This window comes from Gambusia affinis, linkage group LG10, assembly GCF_019740435.1.
Source record: "Gambusia affinis linkage group LG10, SWU_Gaff_1.0, whole genome shotgun sequence".
In the NCBI taxonomy this organism is placed as follows: Eukaryota; Metazoa; Chordata; class Actinopteri; order Cyprinodontiformes; family Poeciliidae; genus Gambusia; species Gambusia affinis.
In genome coordinates, this window is record NC_057877.1 from 12991889 (window position 1) to 13014238 (window position 22350).

Consider the following 22350-nt stretch of genomic DNA (forward strand, 5'->3'; position numbering starts at 1 on the left):
AATCATCCTCTGATTTGGGTTGCAGACACAGAGCTGTTCAATGGGAATAACCCTCCCTGTTTCCTCTCTTTCAGGACCTCACCACATTCTCCCCCAGGCCCCCAACTTCCTCTTTTTTCTCCACACCATCAGCCCTCCTGCTTTTTCCATTCTGTTGGCTCATTTTCCTCCTCCACAGTATCTCTGTCTTCCTTACTCTGTGTCCTCTCGCTCTGTTTTCCCTTGGTGCACTTGGCCTTGCTCTTTTGCTCTTGCTCTTTCTCTCTGCCCTCCTTCTTATTCTCTCTCATTTCTCTCTGCTTCGTACTGCATCTATCTGCCCTGCCTCTCCCTAATAGTCTCCCTCTACCTCTTTTTTTCTTCTTTTGCTCGCTCTTGCTTTTTTTTTTCTTCTCAGCTCCCTCGCTCTCTCTCTACTTTCTGGGCAGCGTGCCAGCTCTTCCCTGGCGTTGAACCAACTTCCCTCCTCCACTCCCATTCCACGCCTCCTCCTCCCACCACCCTCCCTTCCTCTATCCCCCTTGCCTCTGATTGATGGCCCCTCTATTCGGGAAGGAGAGGAAGGGAAAGAGAGGAAAAGAAAGAGAGATGAAAAAAGAGCTACAAAGCACAAAGACGTATACAGAAGCACACAAAGTCACACATCCATACATACCCAGCATTGTGCTAACCAAATGCTCTTCTCTGTGCACATGGAAGCGACCACAAACAGTTGTGCACAGTTGTGTACTCTTGGCGAAAGGGCACACAGAAAAATCCACCCCAAACAGAGAAGAGATGACAACACACACAGCGCAAGCACCCTCCCAGCATGAAACCGACGGCCGCATGAACACTTCCTCTGACACATGAAAACACAAAGACGCCGATTCAACCTCCTCCAGTGCATAAGCAACACAACAGAGATAAAATACAGCTCACTTCTAGTTTCGAAATATAAACTCATTTGTGCATTTACAAAGACACATATGCGGGTTCAAGGACTCAGATGCATGATCCACACATATGTGTCCGTACCACACAGGTACATATTAAATGCATTCAGACACCAATGTCTAAAGATGTTAATATATGTTACTAAACCTGTGGCTAACTTTGTGCTCCAGTTTCATTGGTTTTTCCGCTTGTAGCTCTACTTCTATGATAATTTTATAAAAATAAAAAAATAATAAACTAAAGCATCACTTAGATTTCCATTTCCCAGCTCCTCAGCCTGTATTGACCAATCCTTTTCATCCCCAAACTCATTGTTCTACAAATCTAAACAGATAATGAGTAGCAAGCTTGTGGAAGTGGCTGCACAGTGTGCTTGAGTATGAAAGCATTCCAACATCATGTAAAAGAATACAAAATTGTGCCAATCAATGTGATACTATGCTGTTCATGGCGCCAACAGAGCTGAAGGTAAAGTGATGTTTGCGCACAATATGGGGCATTCCAGCACCATTAATTATTGCTGCTTTAATGCTGCAGGCCAGGGACGCCCAAGATGAGTCCTCTAGAGCTACTATCATTCACTGTTGCTGCAGGCAGATTGTTTTGTAGAACATTTTTTAGTAGATTGAATGCTTCAAGTCATTTAGCAGGATAATAAAAAAGCCAAAGAAAGATAGGATTCACAAACTAAACACGAAGGTAAGCTTTGCTATAGCTAACCTCTGTAGCAAAGGTAGAGGCTTTGTCCGATATTTATTCTCAATTCATATAGCAGAGAGGTATATCTAAAAAGTAATTCATGAGTAAGAAGTAGATATGAAAAAGCTTTGCTGGTCAAGGTAAGAATGCCCAGAGACAAGACATATTAGGATGCTTTAGTAACATATAAGCTGTAATTTTACAGAAGTCATGTGTCTGGGTCTCTTTCTCCCACTAACACCCCATAGTTATTGTGTCTGATTTACTGCCGATCATATCACATAATATTATGATAAAATATTCTTACCACAAAACTGAAGAAATGAAACAAGTTAAATATAGGATATATGCAACTTGTAAAGAATAAAAAGAAACACTAAACTGTTCAATACAATGGGCAAATCCAACGTTCATGCTTTATCAGAGTACAGTAAGAGAAAATGTAATTAGTGGATAACAAATAAGATTTAGTCTCAAAAATGTGTATTGGATGGTTATTAATTCATTCTGCAACAAATGTATTCTGCAAATGGGCTGCACAGTGGCGCAGTTGGTAGAGCTGTTGCCTTGCAGCAAGAAGGTCCTGGGTTCGATTCCCGGCCCGGGGTCTTTCTGCATGGAGTTTGCATGTTCTCCCTGTGCATGCGTGGGTTCTCTCCGGGTTCTCCGGCTTCCTCCCACAGTCCAAAAACATGACTGTCAGGTTAATTGGTCTCTCTAAATTCTCCCTAGGTGTGAGTGTGTGTGAATGGTTGTTTGTCCTAAATGTTTTCTGTGTTGCCCTGCGACAGACTCGCGACCTGTCCAGGGTGAACCCCGCCTCTCGCCCGGAACGTTAGCTGGGGATTGGCACCAGCAACCCTCCCGACCCCATTAGGGACAAGGGTGAATAGAAAATGGATGGATGGTATTCTGCAAATAAAATAGTAAATTTTTCCAAACACATTAAGCATACAAACACGCACACATGTGCAAAACAGATAAAACAATAAATGCAGTCTGAAGCTCCTCTGTCACAGTTAAAGCTATTAAATTAAAACATTCCCTGGGAATTTAATTATTTTTTCCTTTCTCATCTCATCTTTGCCTTTCTTCTTCCCTGGTTTATATTTCTGAACTTATTTCCTAAAATTCTGAGATTTTATCCAACTCTGTTCATACTCTCTCTATCTCTATATGGCCCATTATTCACAACTGAGCTCCAAAGAGTTTGAACAGGGGGAGAGACATCAAAGCCACACACACATACACACGCAGACCCAGCACAGATGCTACAACATGTGCAGCGAGAGACTGCATACACCACTGATCAGAGAGAGTGCAAACACACACAAGCAAACATATTTAACGTGCTGTGACCTCTCCAAAGCTTGCTCTAGTTGACCCACATGTGCACTATGCTCTTAATCCGTCCCTTTAAATAAAATTAGTTAAAATAAAACATCCAATCAAAACCACAGGATTATGGACAGAGTGGCTTGTGAGAAAAAAAAAATCTGGTGGAAGACATGGAAAACATGGAAAGAGAAAGAGAGAGAGGCAGAGAGAGAGGAGCCAAATCCCTTTATGAAGCAAAGCAGTGAGTTGAAGGCATGTTACTTGCATGTGCCAGGGATTCAGGTCACAACTTCACCCAAACATGCCCATGCTTCCAAGCACACTCACACCTGTGTACAAAAACACATGCATAAAAAGGCCAGACAGCTCTGGCTAATTAGACAGGCAGTTGGATAAGCACCTGCACACGCAAGGTTTTTTTCTTTTGCTTTTTTTTTCTGCAATGCAACTAGATAAACAATTCCTCATGCGATCATCTTCGTCTGTTTGTAGTCTCCCTTTATTGTGGCCAGTCCCTTCTTTTTGTTTTATAACTATCTGTTCAATTCTCCGTTTACTATCTCTCTTATATTCTTTAAATTCAAAGTGCTAATCACAGTGTTTTCCCTGCCCAACAGAAGCACACATGCATGCACACGCAAAACACACACACACACACACACACACGCACACACACATATATGTGTCCTCATCCTCATATGTGTGGTTGGTGAAATGAAAGGAGGGAACAGGAAGGAAGGACAGCCAGCTGCTTCATCTGTCCTCAGGAGTCCACAGGGGAAACAATCTGGCTGCAGAGCATCCTGACTGTCAAACACAGCCTCCTTTAATATCTTGCCTATATACTCCATGAACTGCACCAAATATATTTAAACATATACATTTCTGCACATATCCAAGATTTTATGTAAATTTAGATAAATGGAAATAATATCTTGTCTACAACATTTCTTAAACTAAGTAGTATGCCAAGGCTTTTATCTAAATGGTTTCAAATTAGTAGAAATCAACTCAACCCAAGGGCAAACTGACTCATTTTATTAATGGGACACACTCTTTCACAGCATTCTCACTGTTTAGCATGTTTGCAAAATTCTGCCCAGGGAACTTAAAAGACATATCTGACCTCACAAGCACATTTGACCGCTTTATAGAGACAAGTGACGTAATCAACAAATTATGAACATTACATTTACAGGCTAAGCTAATTTACTACATCTGTCGCAAAATTGGCTTATGCTTACATAAAAAGGAAAGTGTTAACTGCTGGGTATAATACAGGCTTGCAAAGGCAGTGAGATGTAATGATAATATATCAAGCAAATACACCCAGTGCAGTCTTCGGTGCAGAAACAGGACTGAGCTGAGAGATACATTGATGTGATGCAGAACTTTGTTTCTTGTGTTGAAATCATTGAATGCATTTAGACAGCCAACATGAAGACAGAGTCACAGCACAGTCAGATAAAAGGAAAATCCCTCCCACAATTTAACCGCAGTGTTCAGGTGAATGATGCAAACTGTAAGCCACTTCAGTTCAATTTAAATAGTTTGAGAGCTCTTATTTCAGTCAATTGAATCCCGTATGCAGCAGCAGAGATGCATTTAAAGCATGCAGGACAGCAGGGTCTGAAGACCGACTGTTGAGTTAAATTGGTGTATTTTTACCAAAGGAAACCAATAAAATTATGGTTATTGTTTTGTACATGCTCATCCAGGAGCAGTGAATCTGCTGGGCATTGAGAGTTGATTAATAAACAGTTCCTGCTGCACTGATTGATTACTAGAATACATTAAAATGCACATGCAATTGACTTGAAAAAACGTTTGTGTAAAGCGTCTCGAGACAAGATTTGTTGTGAATACGTGTTATAATGGTAGGCTACACTGATTTGAATCATTATCACAAACATTTGTGACAATGGGAACACCACCACAGGGAACACCACTATTGATTCATGGATTTAAATCTTGTGAGCTACTTTACACATCTGAAACAAGCAGGACACACATCCTTGGTGAAGAAAGATGCTTAAAAAGTTAACTTTTTAATCTTACCAAGTATTGTGATTTGTGAAGTGTAGAACATTCGTTTTATTTTTTATGTACTTACCAAAGACCCATATAATTTGGGTTTTTAGCATATTTGTTCTTTCTCATATCCTACCTGCTAATTAAGCAACAATGTTTTTGTCATTTTCAATGTTTCTAATTAATCAAAGATCTTTAAGTTTGCATCTTCAGTCATCTAACTGGAAAAAAAACACATCCTAAAAATCAGATGTTTGTTCTTGTTTTCTACCTCACATTTCATTTTAACGTGTTTAACTGACAGGCAAAACAATAGCAAATAAAAAAAATGCCCTATTCTTTTAAATTTGTCAACTTACATGAACCCAGCTTTTAACCACAACAACCCAGCTTTATATTCCAACTTAAAAAATTCCACCCACAAAACTGAAATTACTGTCAAAGCTCAGTACTACACCACATTCAAAGCATGTGTCAAAAAGTCAATCATGTAAGCTTAATTACCACTTTTAAGTTTGAGATGTTGATTTCAAAACAAGTCACGTATACATCTGAACACACATAACATAGTAATTATTATGACTTGGTAATACAAAGCCCACATGATGAAGTACAGGACAAAACGTTGGTTGGGTTTATCAAGGAAATGATGGACTGATAAGTGAAAGAAAAGCTATGCAATGCAAAATTTGCCCAAAATTAGCTATTTTGTATCAACAAAGTGTAAATGCAGTTCCGTCTCTCACTTCGGCAAAAGTTACAAACTTGCCAGTGATTCAAAAACACCTCTCAACCTTAGATTTGGGTCCCAGGGCCAGTTGTTCTTTTTAGGCTTCACCATTCTCCAGCCATTTGTGTAGTTTCTGAAATGTTTCAATTATTTGCTCCCTGACATTGAACCTAACCTTAGCCTAGTCACCTGACTCCAACCCCTTCCCGTAAACTGCATTTGTAATTTGTCAAACTAAATTCTGTCTATTTGCAGTGAAGTCTTGCACCAGAACAGACATGTTTTTGTCAGCATATCCAATATTCTGAAGGAAGAGAGCTTGAGACGATGGAGGCTTAGAGTTGGGAGAGTTGAGAACCTGGATCTGCATATTGTTTAAAACAAAAATCTGTCTTTTGCAGAAAAAAGAAAATCCCTTGTTGATTTTAGTTGTTCGAGAAGAAGATTTGAGATGACAGAAAAGGCAACAGCAGCTCAAATGGCCACTTATCACAGAACATGGTATGTGGAATACGATATCCTTATAGCAGTCGGGTTAGGCAGATGAAGAGCCCACTGTGCCACTCCTGTCAGCTGGGAGCGAGAAACCAAAGCTACAATTAACACAGGCTCACCTAAATTTGAAAATAACAGATTTTAAAAATGTCCCTCAGTCCAACAAGTCCACAATACACCTGCAGCATTCTGATGGTTGGATCAAAACTGTACCTAATGATCTACTTAAAATCAGCCATCCAGCCTTGCTTCAGCAGTTCAGCTTTGTGCTGGTGGTTTAAAGGTGTGGGGGATATTTCATTGGCACACTCTCGACTCGTTAGTCCAATTACCACATCATTACCTATGAACATTAGGTTTTGAAGAGCACCTAACGCATGACTTTAAATGAGAAGATATTTTGTGAAATACTGGATCCTGTTGTGTCTCTGAATTATGTGTCATGTTTGATGCAGTCCCACTGGGAAAAAAGTAATTTGATCAATGGCTTTCGAATTTACAGTGCCCTGCCGTGTTATGACCGAATACGTTACTTTGCCATGATGAAGTTGGGGTGCAAATGGTGTGAGAGAGCTGTGGTGCAGCAACTGCATGATGCTATAGCATTAATACTCACTGAAAAATGTTTACAACCCTTTGGAGAATTAATGACACAAAGAATCAAACCATTTCAGAAGATAAAATGCATTTAAACAAGTTGAAGGTGCATGTAGGATAGCTAGAAAATGGTAATATAACAAGTATGGGCTAATGTAATCTGCATCTTTCACTAAAAGGACTTTGTTATCAGAAGATTAATACTGTTTTCACACAGAAATGTCGGCATGACAATGTGAAAAAAAAAATAGAAGGACTCTAAGGAAGGAAAGAAAATAAACATACATAATGAATAGAAAGGGTTATGCTGCCCCAATCAGGGGTTTATATTCTTTTAACTGGTGGAGTTTTACCCTTCCTATCCTCTCTGTATTCAGGTTTTCCCAGACCGCATTCATTTGTTGATAGCTGTCAGAGGACACGTGCCTCCCCTCCTGCCATCATCCTATCATCCGGCTGCATTAATTATCTGGCAACACAAAAGCTTCAATCTAATCAGCACACACCTCACAGCAACAACCCGTTATCACATCTGTAAACTCTCCTGCTCCAGCAGCTGCGCGCCACAGTGCATGGCTGAATTATAAAGTCAATGAAAGTACATGTGGTGCAAATGCACATCACTGGGGATGCAGTGAAAAACCACCACAGCCCCAGAAGTGCTATATCAATGAATATAGAACAATGACAGAAAGCAGTGAAAAGTCCATACAGTCTCCCTCGCTGCTTGGAGGGACTCAGCAAGGATATATGAATTTATGATATGATAATGAAAGTGAACCAAGTGAGATAATGTGATGTGTGTCTGCAGGTCACTGTATCCATAAAGCTTAGAAAAGAATGGAGGAGATGCTATCTTTCTTGAGGCTTTGTGCTGTTTGGATACAATCATCACAAACAGACAGGGACAAAGAGAAGCGAAAAGTGAAATAGAGAAAGGAGGGCTGCAGATAAAGAGCATAGGTGGAAATTTAAAGAGCGAAATGGAGACGGAGAGAGAGAGAGAGAGAGTCGGAGAGAGAAAATAATCAAGAGCAGCTCAAAGGAAGGGTAGGAAGGCGAGAGACGACCGTTACAGCTCAATTAATGCCGAGACATGAGATGGCCCTGCCACTGATAATGACAGAGCACGTGTTGGAGAAAAGGAGGGAGAGGGCAGGGGGAGGCTACCGGCAGTGATCTCAACAGGATGTTGGGAGTAAGTTGGAGGGGGGGAAGCAAAGGAGGTGGAGAGGAAATAAGAGCAGATACTGTTAAATCTATTCATGATTCATTATTTCTTGCAGCAGCTCATAGCTCCCCTCCCTCCCTTGATGTCTTTCTCTGTACGTCTTCCTATCTTTCAGCTTCTTTCCCCCCATTTTTTCTTTTTTCCTCTCTATTACTTTTTTTTCTTGGCTCTCATTTTCATCTCCAGCTCTTTTTTCCCCGCTTCATCTGTTCCATAAGGTCTTTTTCTGTCACTTCTAAAGCTCCATCCTTCCTGTTTACCCTCTCCTCTTTCATCCGTTCAATTAATCTCTTTCTCCTATTTCCCTTCTCATCCCTGCTGTCTTTTATCAGTTCCTCTTCCACGGTTAACTGTATTTTTCTCTACCATGCTCTTTCTTCCCCCTCTTCCTCTTATCAGAGTCTTTTTAAAAATCACACTAACCTTCTTTTGTACACCTATTGTACTGGCCTCGCAGAAAACTCCACTCAGCTATCCAGCAAGTTAAACACCTCCACACAATAAATCCAGGACACCCAGTCGAACCAGAGGATTTATAATGTGAAACTGACGGACAGATACACAAAATCACAAATACACAGTGGATTCAGTACTTGAAATACAAAGTTATTTAACAAACTGTGTCTGCCAGTGTTATACATAAAGCATAAATGTGACCTTTAAGGTATTTAATGCCTTTTCATTAAGTGCAACACTAACTTGTATTATAGTCTGTGACTAATATGTCGAGTAGTAAAAAGTCACATTTATCATCATATATTAGCACAAATATTCTAAAACTTCCTTACAAATATTTCTAAATTAGTTCCACAAAATCAGTGATTTGATCACAAAAAAACACATAATTCACAAAATCCAAACACAACTATTTATTAATATTTTAACCATTTAATGGGTTTTATCAATACATTCTGGCACAACAAGCCTTTTAAGAACATTCAGATTTTTGATGTGACCCAAAATGAAACTGAGTTTGAGATCCCTGCAATAATAACAAATTTATACTTCTAGTAAAATATCCTGCTCACAGGGATTGCCTTTAGGACAGCAGGATTGCATGAGACAGTGAACTCATGACATATAATATGCAAGGAGAGGAAATAAAAGAATGGAGGAAAGGACAAAGGAAGAAAAAACGAAAGCAAGGAAGAAAGGAAGGAATATGAAATAAAGCCTAGAAATACAAAAATGCCAATTATTACTATCTTCTATGGTATCCATATCCAACCTAGAAAATATTTAAGTTAAATTCTAAACCTTTCTTGACGACAGGAAGCTTCTCTCAGGATACTCCACTAGATTCTGACATAACTCGTCTACCTTTCCTTTCGATCTCATATTTCCCCTGGTGACTCTTCTTCTATCCTTCCTCACTAACCACTGACATCAATGTACTCTGGAGATTACTTCTCTCTCTCTCTTTTGAACTCTCATTTGCCTGAATACAACTCTTCGGTCTGCTGTCATTTCCACTATCTTCATTTTTCCTCCTTCTATTCCCTCCATTTTCCACACTCACCCTTACTTGGCCTTCTTGCCTCTGTCATCCCCCCCACTCTCCCTCTGTAAGAGGTAAAGCCAGCACCGCGGTACGTTTCCTTTTTTTAGCGACAGGAGCTGACAGGCCAGCTCTCCCTGGCTGTTTTGCCAACCATCCAACTTCCTCCCTCTGTGTCTTTTAATCCCTTCCCTTCCTGCAGAGTCAGTTTCTCCTCTGACTAAAGTACAACCCTGACATTATGTTTGGCAACAAAGCAGCCATTCAAACATGAAGTCGAGGCTTCACACAGTCCATCCTTGAATTTGGGGCTGAATTTTATATTCTAAAGAAGAAACATTTGATTATATTTCAGTTTTTAAATCACAGTAAATATGCAATATAGTATTTTCTTCAAAGAAGATGCATTATTCCTCTTTATCACTGGCTGAAAATATGTTTTCATGTGTTCTCTGTTATTTTTTGATAATCATACAGACATTTAACTAGAATAACACATTTCCTTTGCTAAAAGTGAAAAGGACATAATCAGTCTTCTCAGAGTTTGTGCTGCTGATGTGTTACTCGTTGCAGACGATGCTGATGGATAAATAAGGATTCCTCACCATCAGCAGGGAGCACTGTCCTGCTGTTTCCTATTTCAGAATGTATGTTGGTATAGTAACCCATGACATAGGTCTAAATATGAAAATAATTATATTTTGTGGAATATCAAGTCCTGTCATGTCTATTAAGTATGTGTATTTCATTACAATTTTTTATTTCCTGTCTGCAAATTTAAACCAACACCTGAATTCTAAATTTTCAAACAGAAAGGGTCCTAAGAAGTAACCCAACCAGTAAACATGCTCTCAAAACAAATGAAGAAATAGTTTTAGTAATAAATGTGGTGTAATGGCCCGTCTTGCAGATGTCGCAAGAGGGCGTCGCTAGGCAAGGACACCAAGTCAAGACTTGTATGCATTTTAGAGCCACACAGAAAAGCATGGTCTATAGGTACCCTACAAATAGCAAACTTAATACAGAAAGTCCTCTGCAAATATTGCAGCTCATTGTCAACCACAACGTGCTACACGGCTTGCATCTCAAGTGTTTATCACTCTTTCAAAGCATAAGCATGGAGTTATTGTTAAAAATGCATTCTGAACTGATTATGTTCCCACCAGATAAGTTTTGCTTTAGATGTTTTCCCCATCATCTGCCCTAGAAATAATGAATTTGAACAAAACCTGGAGATACATCTTTCAATCTTTTCAGCACACCTTATTCAAAGGTTTACCAAGCAAAACTTAGAAAACAAGCTATAATGGCAAATTTACTACGTATGTAGGAGTCATTGACAGTGATTGATTAGTTTTTGACAGATGCCTCACCTTAAACTCAAAGCACAAGGCAACTTAAACCAGCAGAGCAACACAAAACTCCATGCACCCAGCTTGAACTCTGTGTTTGTAAATCCGATGTTTGATATCTCTTTGCTATAATTACCTCGATAGCGAAATGACGTGATAATTATGAGGTGAAAGTGCAGAGCACAGAGCCATTTATTGGAAGGCGTCTGAGAGGCGGTTTCAAACAATGAGCTGCTTTCTGAAGGTGCACGCCAAGAGCTCATTGTAAAAGTGAAAAATAAACCCCTTCTTGTCTTGTCCTCCGTGACAGTGCCTGGCTCCGCCACAGAGAGCCAGTTAGCATGACAGATAGATAGATATAGAGAGGGAGGGAGGAAGACACAGGCAGTCACCTTAAAGGAAATGCCATTCAACTGGATAATGATTCTGTCTATCTGCAGGAAGGTCTATCAACGAGAACAGGTTTCGCGTCTGCCTTTTTGTCCTTCTACGTCGACATTTATCTGACTGTCTGCCTGTCGCTCTCTGTATGCAATTTGACTGTCTACTTCTCCTGTAGCGTGACCCAGACAGCAATTAGTATGGGGATTGACAAGCAGCTGCAGGCACCTGAGAGCACACACTGCTCATGAGACAAATGTCTTCATTCAAGACTACCAGATCTCAGCAAGGACAAGTGGAAGCGTTACACAATTCACAATGACCTTCCCTTGCAGGCTTCAGCTGCACATCTAGTCTTTGCATGAATCTAGGAGTATTATTAACTACATTATCCTGTAGATCAGAGGTTCTTAAACATTTTAGATTAAATACCAACTCAGTAAACACCTTCAAGTTTTCCAAATACCACTGGGGAAACAAGCATCTTAAAATATTCTTTAAGAAATGGCGACTTTATTGGATTTGATTTTTGTTTTAATGGTATATTTCATTTGTTTTCATGAGTTGGAATTTTGAGGGATAAAATAGCAAAACCTAAACAAGAAGTCTGTCTGAAGTCGGAAGTCCAACTGGGAGTAATGAGAGTCTTAGACTGAAGTTACAAAGATTTCAGAGCTAACTCAGAGTCACTCTGAAGAAACAAGAGTCAATTTAAACTTAAATGAAATTAAGCTCAAAAGTGTGAACCATTTTGGCAAATTGTACGTTGAATTCCAAGTCACTGTAATGCACTGGTGTCAAACTCCAGTCCTCGAGGGTCGCTGTCCTGCAGTTCTTATATGTGCCACAAGTACAAAACACTGGAATGAAATGGCTTAATTACCTCCTCCTTGTGTAAATCAGTTCTCCAGAGTCTTGCTAATGAACTAATTATTCTATTCAGGTGTGATGCAACAGAGGCACATCTACAAGCTGCCGGACACGGGCCCTCGAGGACTGGAGTTTGAGACCCCTGCATGTATCGAAACAGCAGTGCATGTTCTAAACATGACCAACTGTGCAAATGGGTTATCTTTAGTGTTTCTGAATATCAAGTGTGATAGAAAGGCATCAATTAGCCTGGGACATTCATGGACTGTCAGCCATTGATGTTCTAAAATAACGACCACACAGATGACACTCAAATATATTTATTCTCACATATTTCCCAATTAATCCCATTACATTTAGAAGTGCCTTTAAATTTAGTTGATGTTTATCACGCCTTTGTATATATCTGCCATTGTGAAGTAATCCAGGAGGAAAATAATCAAAATATTACTACATTATCATGTAATTATTGCTTTGCTACTATCAGAGCCTCACATTATCCCATGTCTAGCCAATACAATGAGCATTTCATGTTCGGACTTATAGTGGGGCTTACAATTCAGATTCACTTTTTTAACACAAATATTAACGCATGAAAGCTCACATGCACAAATGTCTCTCGTGAGCAATGGCTGCGGTATTGTACCTCTTCTCTTGTTCAATGAAAGCTGCATCTACAAAAAGCCAGAGTTGTACTAACAACCCCTAGACACATACCCTGCAAATATTCCAGCAAAAACCTTTCAACACAAACGTATCAAAACGTGGTAAGCACAATTTTTCCTACCTGTTTGTGCATCTCAATGTTGAGACCGTAGGACATTTCGTAGTACTGCAGAGATTAAAAAAAAAAAAAAGAAAGACAGACAGAGGATTTAGTTCATGACACATTTTGACATTCAGTTCTGCAAAATGTCTCCAGTTGAGCATCTGTTGCTCAACATAGCCACATATGTTGCTATTTATCTCTGTGGTTTCCATGCAAGCCAGAATAATCAAATGAAAAAGGTTTCCGTTGCACAGACAGAGTGTGTGTTGAGAACAACAAGTGTGTGTGACACAGTAATGAGGCATTTACGTCTAGGATAAGTAATGCAGCATCACTGTCTCTGCGTGTGTGTTTATGTCGGGTAATTTTATCATTTCACTGGGTCTATGCACAACTGCCAAATGAGCATAACTGTGTGTATATTTGCTATATGCTCCTTTTCCTGCTGCTTGCATGGATGTAGGTGTGCCAATGAATAATGATGCACGGTGTCAGAATAATGAGACTTTGTGGATGCTTGCAGCAGTATGATGTCCCTGTATCTATGTGTGTATAAAACACCAAAACTTATTTCACAGCAGCAACAGTCAGAGCGTAGATGTGCCTGGCACTGCAAAAAGAAAATGCATCCAAAAGACAATCTGAATGGAATGATATTATGTTGGTCAAAGAACAACAGAAAGCTTATACTATAATTAAGCTGCAGTGAAGTCCACAGAGTCCACATGCTTGAAAAGAAATATTTTCTTGAGAAATCTGCCGCCTATTTTTCTATTTTTCTTGTTTTGTTTGTTTTTTAAATCAGTTTTTTTTTTTGATAAACTGACTGAGAAATAAATAAAGCTGCAAACTTTAAAACTGAAATATTCTAGAACCAATCTGAAAACCGAGATTAAACCCAGATCTTATGACATTCTAAGGTCTGTAACAAAAAAAAAATGAATTCTCACATCAGAATATCTGTCTGTGTGCTTCTTGACACCAGTACAGTTGTGTGCTTGTCCCTTCAGAAAAGACACATTTGCCTTTCCTGAATATGTGTCTCTCTCTCCACTGCGTGTGTTTCTTTGTGTACGCCAGTAATATTCTTGGAGGTAAGCAGAATACAGACAGCGAGAATCCGTCGTGGTGACAACGGCATCCTCTGCCACAGGATGGCCAACGCTCTGACTGATGAGAGTGAGACAGGGCACTTCCTCCCTCTCTGTATTCTCCTGCTCATTTTCACTCGAGCCCTCTCTTCTCTCCATTTATTCCTCGCCTGATTCAGTCCTTCCCTCACACTCCAATCTTTATCTTTCAGGGGCTGACAAGCCGCCTGTCCCCATTTCTCCCCTTTGTTTTTTTTTTCCCATTCCTTCTTCGTTTTAGCCATCAGGTTTGTCTTTCACTCCCAGGTTCAGGATAGCTTTGTTTCTGTCTGATTTTACTTACTTGTGATCCTTCTGCATCTCATCTACTTCATAAGTACAGCCAGGGACAACACATTCAGACTATATACTGTATAAAATCTATATTAAATACAATCAACTGCTTCTGCACACAACACATTCTACAATTAATCTATGTATAAAGTACAGAAGAGGATGAATACAGGTCAGAATCCGGGGCAGATTTTGAAGATACTCAATACATTTTCATGTGTTGCATCTCCGGTTTTCTCCTCAGGCTGTGACATGCTCCAACATATTTTACTGCTTCACTGCCAAAGTCAGTTTTCCCTCAAGTATATATTAAAATTGAGTAAGGGAGTGTGTGGAATGCCTGGTATTTTACTGCTAACTGTAAAAGACAAAAAATAAAAATAAAAAGTTAAATACAGAGAGCAACGCCTGGACTTAATTAAGTTCATTAGAAAACATTGATTTGATTGAATTGGTTCAGCTGGCACCGATTTAGACAACTCTGACTGATGCAGTTAATGTAGACCAGTTCAGTTTTTTTTTTTTTTTTTTTTTTTTTGCTTCAGGTGGTCAAATTATCAGTGAATATTAAACAAATAAACTGATTGTTACGACCCCTGGCCTCTTGAGGCTGTGCATGCTCCTTTTCTTTTGTTATGCAGGACCAGCTGTGATAACACCTCTTCTGATTGGCTGCCTGGAAGCTGCAGGAGTCGCACACCATTGGATCAGCAGACCATGGCAAGACAATCAGATGCTGATGAGCCTCACCTGTACCTTTAAAAGGCTCCTGAAACAGTCCTTCAGGGGGACAGCTAGTAGGAAGAGGTTCTGTAAAGCTGTTCCCCTACCTCTTGTTTGCTACTGCTTTGTAGAACTCTTGGAACTTTTGTTTGCTACTGCTAAAGCAGTTTGATTGTGTTTGCTGCTACAAGCTTGTGCTAGGGAGGTTTGGTGCTCCCTTTTGTCTTTTGATTTGGATTGTTTTGAGTTACCTGTTAGACTGACTTGTTTGAACTTTAGTAATTTAATTTTTACTGCACATTCTTACATTTGTTAGTCAGTTTCTTTTGTTTCAATTGGGTTATGTTGTACTGTGTTTTGGTTCTGTGAAACCCTTTTTTTGTAATAAATCACCTCTTTTATTTAATTCCTTTTCTCTGGACATTTTTATGTTACCGCCCCTGGACCCCTAGACCTTGGGGGCGTAACACTGATGAAGGAAATTAGGTTTAGATGTTATCACCACATTATTAAAACCAGGAAGAATAGTGGTAAAACATCTCGTCTGCAGAAGAAATGTAGTTGACAACTGTCTTAAGTCCAACTGTAATCATATATTTATTTTGTTTTTTTTTTTACTTCTCTATGTGCTTTTATCCATAGTTCTCCAAAACATTGAATATGTCCTTGGAAGTATAGTAGAAGCAAAATTAATAAACAAGGGATTTTTAATAACAGTTCCAGTCACCTAATACCACAACAAATTAAACTGCACAACCTATTGTACTCCTAAATACACAATCACACAGATCAATTTTTGGATAAAGCTGCTGTTTGATTATTTACCGAAGGGATATTTATTTATTGCATCGTTAATTCACAAATGCATTCCTTCCAAAAATGGCTTTTAATTCCTTTGTGTCTGTTTACGCAGAGACCTTCCTAAACTTTACCAACATTTAGTTCGAATTCCAATTTTTTCTTCAAGTATCTTTCATTTGCCTTTTGGGACGTTGGAAATATGCCCATTGGATGCAAAGTCTTGATACTAATAAATAATCGTAAAATACATTGAACTATTCACTAACCCTCTTTTTTAGAAATGACTATTTTTTGAGTGGCAAAACAATTTTATAGTTGAAGAATAATTTGTGATTGTTTTGTTTTGGTGAGTCCAAAATGATAATGTCAGGATTTTCTAAAAGAAAAAATAAATAGTGGATCAGGAAGAACTGGAGCTCACATTCATATTTAAATTGACCATTAGTCAATCCACATTTTAATCTGACTGAGAATACATTGAATACATAGGTTTTATCAAACAGCATTAACAAAAAGTATTGAATGGATTCACTTATTTCCATAGTAAGACATGGGAGAGATGAATAGATTTTTTTATGATTGTAACTGATTATATATGAGGCCACAGCAAATCTGAAGACTTTGAATGTCAAACTATTTAAGGAACAGAAAAAAAATCACTCAGAAATAAATTTTTAAACAATTAACCCACCAACTTAGAGAGAGTTGACAGTTTATGCAATTAAAAAAATAAATTGTATTTGATACAGATGCTATAGAATTGTTGGAAGTTTGGAAATCAGATTTCATTAGTTAACATATCAAATAGGAAAGATGTAACGGAGCATCGTTGTTTACGCTGTGCATCTTTAACCAGCAAAGAGAACACAGCTGTGTGACTGGATCAATTAGAAAAGAGACGGTCTGGACTGAAAACTGCTTCTGACCGGGAAGGAAAACCAGATCACAGGTTCTTTTAATCTGCGATCCTGACCTTCACCATGTTGTCTTCATGCTTTATCGTGACCAAATGTGTATCGTTCCGAGCATGCCGTCACATTTTCCATTCCATTCTCATCCACAGATTCTTTATTTTTCCGGCCAATTCTCAAATTTTCAATGTTTTCTGTCCCTTCTCTTGATTCCATGTCTGATTAGTCACCTTTTAGTTTTTTCTCATTGCTGCATCACTCTTGTCTCTTTCACTGTAATAGTCATTTCCATCAATCGTTTATTACTTTAAGTTCTCTTTTAGCCGTTTTGTCCTCTACTCCAGTTTTCTACCCAGTCCCATTAAACATTTTCAACCTTCTTCAGCACCTTATCCTCGTGCTCTCCTTTCTTTCCAGTTCTCCTGAGTAAGACTGGAAAAAATGTGTTCATGCTGACAGACATTAGAGAAATATCTTCCCTTGAAACATTAACTCATGCTTTACATACAATCGAAAGCACACATAAAGCAAACTAGAGTATACATGCCTGAGAAGCCATCCCTCACTGACTTCTCATCTCTCCATCACTATACTTTTCTGCTCTTCCTCTCATTTTTAGATTCATTTCTGTCTCTCTGCTTATTAATTCTTTACAGTTTCTGCCACCAGAAACTGCAAATGAACCTTATTCATCTTTCAGGAAGACTTACTCTTTCATTAAAACAGTGGGACTATGTGCAAAAAAATTTAGCACCGGTATTGGAATACAACCATGCACTGCTAGGTTGAGCAGCTGACCTCTTTAATGCAACAGTAAGGATGTGCAGCAATAATTAAGTAGTTCAAGGGACATTTTGGATTTTTGAAGTTAGAAAGAGTAATAGTTCCTTTACCTGTATTAGCAAGATGTTTTACTTGCTATATATTTGCAAATATCAACTATCTGCATTTTCACAAGAGCACTATGTTAAATTTCTCAGTTTTTCCAAGACAAACAAGGTCCTTGTTACCATTTGAAATTAAACTGGGAGAGGCTGAGAATAATTTCCAAACAACATACAGTCTACGGAGCTGTTGCATAAGTGACCTGCTTTCACAAAACTCCACTCTTGAAGGATAAGAGGTGGACTGATGAGTTGCAGTAGATGGGGCAGTTCGACAGGCAGCAGTTTTAAGCAATGAGCATTAATGTGGAAACAATTTCACTGTAAAAACAGTGCTAAATTCCACAGTTTTGCACGCTTTAAATATACACTGATGTGCTGTTGTATTTCATGAAGACAAACTCTTTAAATCGCTTTAAATTGCTAAATCCATGTGAGGGCCACATGCTGCAGCAACAAGAAGGTCCTGGGTTCAAATCCTGGCCTGGAGTCTTTCTGCATGGAGCCTGCACAGTGTCTCATGCATGCATGGGATAACACACTTCCTCCCATAGTTAAAGACATGACTCTCTAAATTGGCCTTAAGTGTGAGTACATGGCTGTTTGTTCTTTGTCTTTGTGTTTCACTGTGATGGACTGGCATCTTTCTATTCCAGCTCAGGGAACTATGACTAATACCTTCACAGATGTTCACACAACAAAAAGTTTAAACCATTCCTTTAAGGAGAACCAGAAGCAGCAAGAAGTTTTTGTCAACAGAGGAACTGTGTTGTATCATTTAGGGTAAGCAGTAACACATGTAATCGGGATAAGTCAGATTCATTCACGAACAAAGTTTTATGGAGACATAGTCGTGGGAAAAAGTAGATAACTTGCTGAGTGCTTCAGATTTTCTACTTTGAGGCATCTGGAGGTGCAGAAAAACAAAGCCCAAACAGAATGAAGAAATGTTCAGCAGCTCATTGTAGCAATCATGATTCCAACGAAGCAAAATATTCCTCAAAAATCAATAAACCACTTCAAGAATCACAAGCTGCAGCTTTTGAGTGGTCTCCCAGAGTCATGAGTATTTTTACCTAAGAAGAATCCAATTAAAAAAAATAACTTTGCCAAGGCAACCATTTAAGTTGCACTCAAGCAGCAACAACATTATGAAACAGAATGTAGCAGAAGTATGAAAATCTTCTCTACAACCTCGGAGACAAAGTCAGAGAGTCGCAGCTCAGGAGTCTTAACACCTCTGTGCATTTTGATGAAAAGAGTTGTTTTCTTTTGAAGATTGAAAACTGACTGATTAAAATACCTTATATCATTATATGTTCCAGTTATTTTTATTTATGTCCCTCTAATGGAAAAAAAAGATGAAAATATCTTCACCCAACAGGCAGAACACAAGTTAAACATGCTTTACTTTAATTCTTTTTTCATTACTGCTCTCTATTCCCTCCTTTTCAAAGGAGGGTGTCACTGCTACCAGAATGAAAAAAATAAACATATGCTGCATTTATGTTTACAACAAACAACAAATTAAATATTATTAGGTGCTTAGACTGTACATCCAAAGACCAGAGAGTGCAGATTTATGTCATGAAATTAATTGAAATTGCTCCATAAACTGCCTAATTTGGTTGGATTTGAGAGTCAGTGTGTTATTCTAGATATGAGAGTACAAGGATAACACTGTAAAGTTTTCTTTCTTAGCTTTTGATTGTTTTAAAACTACTTCCATCAAACACCAAATCTCTGGTGCCATGACACTGCAAATGAACAAATATAAAATGCATTCGATCCCTTTGTGGCACAGGTGTTTTTCTCAGCTGTCAAAGCTTGATTAAAACTGTATGTTCTCTGCTTTGACTTTTGGACACAGAAATGCACAAAACCCCATTTGTGTTTCCTGTTTTCCTATTGAATTCTTCCAGGACATTTACAACTGAGCGAGTTCTTATGAGGGAAAAATACCTGAGTTTGAAACTGGAATTTAATCACAGGTGCACACACCCATATTTGATGCGCGACTCTGACTCAAGCCTAGTTAGCAGTTCTTATTTCATGCAATCAGATGAAATCAGGGTTGGAAATAAGTCACAACCTCCAGCTCCAACTTTATTCTCCTCTGAGAAAATGTTTGATGTTGGCAATGGGGGGCGCTTTGGGTTATTAATGACTAACAGCTATGTACTCGTGTTAGCTGCAGCTTCACATTAATGGCCACTCCAACGTCTCTTAAACTAAACTATGCAATAAATCACTTCTTATTGGTGAAGTATCAGGACAAAATTAACTGACTCATTATCCTCATTTTCTTTATATGTGTTTTTTTTTTCCTTTCTTTTTTTGGGATAGTTTCTCATACCAAGGCACTTCAAAGTTGTTCCTTTGTGACTAGTTTCAACAAAGCAAAAAGTAGCAAAAGGAATAAGCAGTGGAGCTAATGAAGTCGGAGTGATTACCATGAGTATGGATGAAATTACAGGCTCATTTTAGGAAACAGTTGAATCAAGTGACCCCCCGTATTGAAAGGCCCTGTCCTTTCAAATTTTATTTGGCCATGAACAAACTCTTCACTCAAATCTATATCAGTATGCTATGTTTAAACCAGTCAACACTGGGAGTTTTATTCCACCAGACATCAGACGCATAATGGGCCACAGTCAGAAGGTCAATGAAAACATCTTAGAGAGGAAGCCAGATTTATGTTTAAAGGTTTGCTATACCTGAATTAACTGATTTAAGAGCAATGAGGAATGGTTTTGGTAAACACTTTCAAGCTCTACTAAGCTTAGAGCATTTTTTTTCCAACATACAAGTATTTTTCACTGAATATAAACATGTATCTATATTTCTAACACTTGACCTTTTTAAGATTTGAAATACAGTTTTTTTGCAACGTTATGCATGCCTCATAGGAGAGACTTTCTTGGTCTTTATAAACAGCTGTAACAACATTACAATCTTGTTTTCTGTCTAGAAAAAGAGGAATTCCTTTGAATGGGCAGTGGGAGGTGAAATGTAGTAACAGTTGTCCTGTGGGTGTGTGCCAGACTCCACTACGCTGACTATTGTAGTATTGTGCTCCGTCTTTACAGCAACGCAGCAGCAACACACTGTGGTAAGCTGTTACAACGCACACAGTTGAAACACCATTTTATAAAATAATTCGCATTTCAACACTGTGCTGTGCAGAGCAGACTAACACAAATCGTTTTGCCTTCAAATGTATTGTCACATACCCTACATAACCCAGAAGGAAATATATCACTTCACAGTAGGATATTGTTCGAGTAGTAACAGGTGCACGACATAAATTATATCATCATGCATTAACAGCTGCAGGACTTTGCGCTATGACTAATAACAGCTCTGTCTGCACAGCTAAAAACCGCAGCACTACAGTGTGTTTAGTCTTTTTCACCTTTTAATGCATTCATACTCTCTTGCTTCCCCAATGTTTAATTATACCTCCAAGGCCTGTGTTTTGCTCCTCTTATATAATCTCTCTGTTGTGTCACAGTGATCTCATTCAGGATTCGGTGGAAAATCTATGCTGTATTTGACACGTTTTTTAAATGTGCTGCAGAAACCCTGTGTGTGTGTGGTGTGTGTGTGTGAGGCCAGACAGACGGATATTGAGCCAAATGGCTGATGTCATTAACCAAGGACAGTGAGCAATATTAGTGTACTGCCTACCGACACTAATAAACATTTAAATTATAGGTCCACCTAAGTGCATTCAAATAAAAATTGATTTCTAAATTGTTGAAGGACACAGGACAACTTTCATCTTAGACTAATATTATAACAGCAGTTTAGAAACTCTTATGTTGCCACATGTACTTTTTTAATATGGAAAATGCAAAAACATTGGCGTAAATGCATAGCAAACACATAGTAATATAGCAAGCATGCTCCTTTGAAAACATCTCCATAGGAGGCTTGATAAAGAAAGAAGTTAAAAGAAGAAAAGCAAGAAACATTTGGCATGGTAAATTGAGCAACTCATCATCAGTGCAGACGAATGTCTGCATAGCGTAGCATGAGACTGGATGACATCATCACTGACAATACAGTTGATGCCAGATGTTTACCAACACTATCTAAGATTTTAAAAAAGTTTTCAGAATAATGCTTAGTTTATATAAGTATGAGTTTGTTTTTAGGCCTTCTAGTTGTGTTTCATAAATTGTCTTCAAATTCTTAGAAAGTCTAACTCTTCCACTCATAACCCTAAAAACATTCCTGCCACACTGTCATCATCAGGGCACAATGAAGAGAATTCCTAAAACTCTCCTTTCTCTCTTCCCTCTTCTTGTTTCTACCTTCATTCTTATGTTTCCCTCCTACTTTCCACTCTTGCGTACTTCAGGGAGTATTTGCTCCTTCTGTCTTCCCTCCCAGCTCCACCTTCATGGTGTTGAGAGAGGGTAACACACTGGTGCCAGACTTTTTTTTCCTCCCTCTTAACGGTCTTCTTTTCCCGCCCCTTCTGTGAGTTCTGCAAAGACTTTAAAATGAGCTTTAGGAAGCTGGACTAATCCAAGGTGATTTATCTAAATGGGACGTGTGTGTACCTACACGGGTGTTTGTATTGATACAGTGTGTGTTTGTGTGTACACAGGCATGTGGGTGGGAGTCTGTGGGTGGGTGTGGATGTGTGTTCAAGCCTTAACAAAAGCATTG

The 22350-nt window shown here is 38.8% G+C and overlaps 1 protein-coding gene across 4 annotated transcripts in view; it reads right to left on the minus strand.

The window, feature by feature from the left end:
- The window catches only part of tle2b (TLE family member 2, transcriptional corepressor b), an 88938-nt gene that overhangs the window by 36249 nt on the left and 30339 nt on the right, over positions 1-22350 (minus strand). For 3 of the 4 annotated variants that reach the window (XM_044130329.1, XM_044130326.1, XM_044130327.1), the window contains exon 5: positions 12946-12990. The exons of the other annotated variant lie outside the window; for it this stretch is intronic. In XM_044130329.1, coding sequence (XP_043986264.1) covers positions 12946-12990 — 45 coding nt within the window. The remainder of the gene's footprint in view (positions 1-12945; positions 12991-22350) is intronic. 4 annotated transcript variants of the gene reach the window in all.